Below are 7,243 nucleotides of genomic sequence, written 5' to 3'. Positions count from 1 at the left end.
CCTACAGTGCGAGAGAGACGGACGCAGCGCGGCTCCGCGGCCCGTCACGCACCGGCTGTAAAACTAGCCGTACACGTGTATTCTCATCGTCCCGTCCCACCCCGCCCGTGTGTTTGTCTTTTCTTTCTCTGGGCCTCGGCTCGGCATGTTCCACGGCGAGGCTGATGTGTCTGGTGAAATGTTGCAGACACCGGCGCTAAAGCAGTCCGCCAGTCCGCGTTATAGCCTCCTCCCCCTTCCGGCGCTCGCCTCGCCTTCCGCGGTCGTTTTTGTCGCTGTCTCTGTCGCACTCAAACGAGACGTCCCTTGAGAGCGAGGGAGACAGAGCGATCAAAACGACTCCCGGAATCAGAGAGCTGCGGGAGGGCGCCGCATTTCATAGTGCCTCAGGCTGTGCGAAGCCAAATTCGTGTTTTCAGTTTCATTTCATTGTTTGTTTCCTCGAGAAAGGGGTGGATGGTAATAAGAGCGTAGCTAAGGCAGGAACAGATTTTTATTGCATATCATCACAAAACAGAAACAGAAAATGTTGCACCAGAGTGACTCGAGGAAATATTTAGGGTTGCAATGTGTGTTCCCAACACGTCGGTTGCAATTGTAACATTTTGGAAAATGTTAAGTACCATATGTTTAAGTCACAAAAACAGATCTTTCAATTTAACTACACAGCAAACTGTTATTCCAACTTAAGAAAAATGGAGGCCCCACAACACATCATTCTTTGCATTGTATTTTCAGAATGACTTCCGCAGACCCACATTAACAAAGAGCAACATATCTCCGTTGTTCGAGTTAAAGTCCCAACGCGCTAATAAACTGCCTCCAAACAGATTGACCTAATAGATGAATGGCATATTAACAACAAATACTTTTCAAAAAGTTTACATTTGTACAATTTAGATACAAAATTACAAAACTTACACAGGTGGTAGTAAAAGCAACATTCCAATGACAGTCTTTCAAAACTCCACAGTCCACTACACATTACATCTGCTTGGATGAGTTTAAAGTGGAAACATCTTATGTACTTGTAAAATTGGACATGACCAGTATAGTATTTCACTAGTATAAATAAAATAAGGTTACATGGTACACAGACAGTTTCCCCACTTTCTCAACACTATTATTGAGCAATTCAATTAAATATTGGTGCTTGTCAGTAGTCTATGACACTGAGTGATTTTGTGACATTGGTGGCAAAAGATCTGGTCTAATGGAAGAGCATTTTTAAAATTAAATACCTACATGGAGATGAAATGGTTGTTCAGTTGAAAAAGATAGCATATGTACAGTACTGCATGTATACATATTTATATTATTATGTACTATTTATCCAAATAATTTTAAAATAGTTCAAGATATAGAATACGAATCATTTGTACAAAGCCTGTAAATCGTAATCAAATACACGGCTCATTGTAAATACAGAATCTACATTAAAGAGGGAGCCTTAACAACAGTAAATAATAAATCTTTTCTAAAGTGAGTCACTACTCCAAACAAAAAGAATAAATAACTAGTAGAGAGCAGAAGAGGGTCATCTAAGACTGGAAACCAAACATGATGCAGCATGAAAGAAGACGTTATGTCAATACATAGCATGTAAGGATAATCACTACAGTATTGGTTCCACAAAGCTAAAGCTTAAGCATTTAGTAAGCTGAACAGAAGGTAATCACAGACATGATTCCCCACAAGACGAATAGTAAATGGTACTAGCAACAGCAAGGTGGGCACAATCACATGAAAAATGACTTTTTTTTACAATGAGATTCATCCTATAAAAATGAATTTATAAGGACTTAGAAAAGAAAAAGATAGTCATGTGGCTCAAATACAGTATTATTTGAACACAATGAATGAGGACAAGCACCACTATACTGAGATGGGAATCAAAAGAAATAAAAGAGTTATGAAGGAGGAATTTGATAAATTCCTAGTTATACATCAAGATACAAAAGGCTTGGTCTGAAACACGAATCACAAAAGATCCAGATAAAAAGTTTACGATATGTGCAGCATGTCATTGATACACGGTGAATGGCACTACAAAAATCCACATCAGTTGCTGGGTGCTTCAGAATAACACTTAGCACCCAATGAGATAACCACAGAAGGAAACAATTACAATCAGTTTTGATCTGGTGACAAAACACAAACATCAGGCATTAAAGCCATGTAACACTCAAGCTTTGACCGTCCTGAAAAGGCACCACTTTCTGACCCAACTTTCCTCTCTCACAACCAATTCAGGTAGCTACAAAAAAACCTTACAAACCAAGTTATCTTGGTTAAACAGACTGGACAATTAAAAATATAATAAAAGACAATGCACCACTTAGCATTATCAGTATGTACTTAGGTAAAACATAAACATATGCAAATGATAAAACTAACAAAAAATCTTTGGCACAGCACTCACTGTGTGAAATGAACGTTGCGTGAGAAATCACACAACACAATTAGTACAGGATATTAGTACTAAAGCACAGCTTAAAAAGCAACTAGGAGTTTAAAATGAAGCTCTATCACAAATTTAACTTCCTGATTCAAGACAACCCGCAATTACTTGTTGCATACAGTTATGCATGTTATTTACTCTAAAATTGGTTGAATATTCATGACCAAAGGCAAAGTACAGACTAATAAATCTAGTATTGTTACTTTAGAATTTTGAAAACAGTAGTAAGCCTCGGACAACCATGCCCACAGGCTACAAGAACCAGATCCAATAACCTATTACATATGTCAGTCAAACTGATGTCCCTCTATGAATGAGGATTTCAAGTCTTCTCAGAAAGCACAAAAACGAACAGAAAAAAAAAAACAAGAACTTTGATGTATGCGAAAGACGCAAGAACACTCACAGCGCAAAAATATTGCTCAATCATGCATGAAGAGAGGCACACAGCAACACCTGTAAAAGAATTCAATAGTTTTGTGAGACCATGATATTTTTAATGCATGGAGCGAGTTGGTGTGTCTTATAGGGATGACTTGATACATACTTCAAGCATTATTCAGCGAATGGGCTGGTGATCTTGGAGTGTGAAAACGCATGAGCTCAGCGACAGTGATAGCAACCTGAACAAGGCCCCGTCCTTCCAACACATCTGCAGCACAGCACACCAAATTCTGCAACAGAATAGTATGTGGTTTTAGACCTGTAATCGTGGAATGTTGCATTGAAGTCCATTAACGCTTTGTTTATAATTATACCTTGCACGAAGGATTTCCCTTGAAATTTGTCATTTTTATTGATACTACAATATGAAATGCCACCGCAAAGAAGGAACAGACAAAATGAGAGACAACAGGAGAAGAAGAGAAAGAGAGAGGCAGAAGAGAGATTCCAAGCCAGACCAAGCTTATTTCAGGATCAATTATAGACAGCAAATCTTGCATAAGCCTCCTTTATTTTCATTGTCTTTTTAAACCTATAAAGTGCACTTACATCCATTTGTATTTTGAACAAGTATTCTAGTTGCTTAACATTAAGTAGAGAACACCAAAGATGAAAATATTTCTAGCAACAAACGGCATGCAAGAAATGGAAACATATTTTCAACATTGATAAAAAACAAGACCTCATGAGGAAATTAAATTTAAATGAATCTTGCTGACTGATTTCACTGAATTCAATATACGTATCCTACAATACTTGAACTGTTAAATAAGAAAAGGCTCCTTGAAAAGAAATACAGTGCTGGTAGTTTAACATAACACAAACAAAATAGGTACCTAAACAAAAACCAACAAATAAGGAAACAAGAAGCTGCATCAGGTATTGGCTAGTTTCAGCAGAACCAGCCTGCAAATTTGGTTCTTACACAATCAGTCATAATCACACGACAAAAGCAGCACTAAAATTCAAAACCTAGGCCTAAATGTCTAACAAAACCAAAATTAATTGCAGGTTTTGGGATTCAGGCCATATGTAGAAAAAAAGGACAATCGTAAGTAGTCGTAAGTAGTAACTGTGAGGTACCAGAACACATTAAAGGAGGAAAAGAGGAAAAGAAATATTTCAGGCCTAAAAGCTGGTACAAGGTATCCCAGTTCAAGTTAGGTACAATCACATCCAATGCAGAGTTCCTTTTATCACATTTATGGCACAAGGATAACCAAGTATCAACCAGGAATCAATTTTTAACTATTACTTGCTTTTCTGTTTGGTGCACACAGCACATATCATTTTAAATAGTAAATGGAAGAGCCTGTGCGATAGAGCACTACTGGAAAGTTCATTCTGAGACCAGGGCATGCAAAACGCCACTTTTGTTAGTGGTTAATTAGAATATGCAATTTATTCTTTTTAAACACTAATGATCAAGTTTGGACACTTTAAGACTGAAATCAACAAAACAAAAACCTTTAAAACATTCAGCATATTGTAAACATTGGTGTCAAAAAGGCACAACAATGAGTAATACCTCGTACCTAACGCAGTCTTTTAAATTTACAACAATTATGTGCGCATTGCAAAAAGACAGTCAATGCAAAGTTCAGGAATGCTCAAAATAATAAGTGAAGAAAATACAACAATTGACCTTCTATATATTAAGAAAATAGGGGTACACCAATATGATACACTAGACACTATGGGCAAACAAGTACACCAGTTTTCCTGGGTGCCAAATCAAAATAGAGCTCAAATGTGTCAAATATAGGGGAATTTCTCTTTCAATACATACTGTATCAGTTAACTATCATCACAATAAGATAGGTGTAGCAGGGTTACTGCCCGTGAATTGTTCGAACAAATGACAGGAAAATTTGAAGCCGACAGCAGTATAAGGACGTCCTCTAGTGATGAACATCAAGTACCAGGTTGGGACATGAAAGCTATGATAACTTTACACAATAAATAAGAGGTAACATTGACAAAGTCAAAAATAGGATGGAGCTGTGGCTATCTACAACTAAAATTAGATACTGGAAGTGTTAGGAGGAATGAAAAAGACACAAAATTATGCCTCTACTGACACATGCTGCCAAAGACCATGTCATTGGAATCACAAATGATGCTTGTGCAAAAAACTACAGTTCTTTTCCTTGGAACCAGACCACAATGCTGAATTTAAAGAATAGTTGATTGCTGAAAACAATCAACTACTGAAGGATGTCATTCTAACAACAGAATTTTTCTTTTATTACTAAATGTCGTAAACAAGTCTTCTAGAAAACTCGCAAAAAATTTTACTACTGCATTTAGTGCATTTACGCACAAACACTAGTCTGCTAGATCCCAACAAAGTGGGAAATGCTTTGTACATCATAATCATGAGTTCCATACTTAATGAAATACAATACAATAAGACCTAAGGTAGGGACTAGATATATAGGGAGGGGGAAACTTAATATTTGACTAGGGCAGCCAAAGAACAAAAGGCTGCAAAAATGAATGCATAAAACTGCCATAAGCCAAACAATAAGAACATTTAAATAATGGAAGACAACAAAAATAATGAGTATCTTGTCATGTCTGGATTCTAATGCAGACACTGCCTACATGGAACAGAGAAATCTTAGATCTTGTAGAACTTCTTTTTGATATACAGGAAAGGGGAACACAAAATGTGTTGTTTTGTCAAGAAGCAAGGATAGCAGCATAGTATGCTACAAAATGAGAGGCAAGAGTAAATGCTGCAGTAGCATTTGGTCGTATGGACTGTGCAGGTGTGCCCCTGCTATGGGTTACAGTCATTTTTTGATTACTCTGTTACCCAAACCCAAAAATAACACCATGAATCATTACAATAAATAGTAAAATTCTAATCTACATCACACATTAAACTTAGCACTACTGAAATGAGGCACAAAGAATTTACATAAAGAATACAATTCTGACACTAACAAAGTGTTGTGCATCAAGTTAAGTACATCCAGTGGTCAAAATAAAGCTAAAGGAAAAACTTTGGAATTAGTAGGATAAAAAAGCCATTTCACTTGTCAGTCATATGTGGTTCTCTTCCAATTTGCTGGCAGCACTAAAACTAAAACCATTTGAATGGAAGCACATACACTGATCTGTCATATTGTTGCACACAAGCTATCCTGATATATATATCACAATTAATTTAGGCTCTTAACATAACTGTCAATCGAATAATACATAAGCTCAATACTTGTAGATTTAAGACCTTACATAAATAAGGCAAATAATAAAATATATCTGAATACACAAAGATAATTTTTTATCACACAGATCGAGTCAAAGTTCTCAAATAATTAAAAACAGCTAAGATAAAAGAAGGCAATAATAATAACATTTGCCCATACCAACCCAAACCACCACCGCCAAGATAAAAAATATTCTATCATTTCTAAAAAATATCAGGTTGTGATCTCAATAACTACAGCAAAAAAATCAATCCTCTTGATTGCCTCAATAAATAAATATGCAGCTTTGCCATAACAAACTTTGTATCTGCATGTCTTTCCTTGTTAATAAAATCCTGAATATGCTTAAAATTTGAAATATTTTTATGAAGCAGAACCACATGTATTGCGTGCTACATTTGAGTTGCAGTGGTATGCACTTCCTCTCCATGACTACTTTTCAGACAAGACTTTCAGAGGATTAACTTGGGGGTGGGAAAAAATAAAGAAGAACAACAGTTGTTATAAATAATATAGCACAAAATGTAGAAATTGCTTTGTCATGAGGATGCCTAGGCAGTGGAGGATGGATACTGGAGACAGTTTCCTCTTTAACACTCTTGTCATTTAAAATGTCATCCTCAGAGCAGGTGTCTTCATCACTGGGGCCATTGGAGTCGCTTGTGGCAATGTCGAGCAGGCGAAGCACGGTGAGTGCCAGAGAATACAACCCCTCCTCACTCCCCAGCACTACCCCCTCGCTACTGCACAACACCTCCTGCAACCAAGCCCAACCAGCAGCTATGTCAGTGCAGCCATGGGAACAAGTTCATCAGTCTATAAAGAGTCTTATTATGAAGTCCCAGTTAGGTCAATAATGTTTAAAAAGTATTGGGCCGGTATAAATTATAGTCTCACACTGATTTAAGTGATGAGGCACATCAAACTTAACTTGACTGTCTAACTTAATATGGCAAACAAAATCACAAAACAGACAAGACCATAAGTCTGTAATTTACCATGCTTCAAAGTCATGGCCATAAATGGGATGACATAAAATGATGAACTTGAATAATCTGCAGTAAATGGGAGCAATGGTAATACTGATAAAAAAAACACAGGATTGGGGTTTGGGAGGGGA

The 7,243-nt window shown here is 37.0% G+C and overlaps 1 protein-coding gene across 5 annotated transcripts in view; it reads right to left on the bottom strand.

The window, feature by feature from the left end:
• Positions 1-475: 475 nt before the first annotated feature.
• The window catches only part of LOC117639782 (leucine-rich repeat and calponin homology domain-containing protein), a 32,362-nt gene continuing 25,594 nt past the window's right edge, over positions 476-7,243 (bottom strand). For 4 of the 5 annotated variants that reach the window (XM_034375686.1, XM_034375690.1, XM_034375688.1 and 1 more), the window contains one exon: positions 3,398-6,880. In XM_034375686.1, coding sequence (XP_034231577.1) covers positions 6,584-6,880 — 297 coding nt within the window. In that variant the 3' untranslated portion in view covers positions 3,398-6,583. Of the gene's footprint in view, positions 2,918-3,008; positions 3,136-3,397; positions 6,881-7,243 lie in introns of those variants that run through there. The other variant, XM_034375689.1, reaches the window with a different exon arrangement.

The sequence above is a fragment of the Thrips palmi genome, unplaced genomic scaffold, assembly GCF_012932325.1.
Source record: "Thrips palmi isolate BJ-2018 unplaced genomic scaffold, TpBJ-2018v1 HiC_scaffold_11, whole genome shotgun sequence".
In the NCBI taxonomy this organism is placed as follows: Eukaryota; Metazoa; Arthropoda; class Insecta; order Thysanoptera; family Thripidae; genus Thrips; species Thrips palmi.
This window is presented reverse-complemented; position numbering and strand designations above follow the sequence as displayed.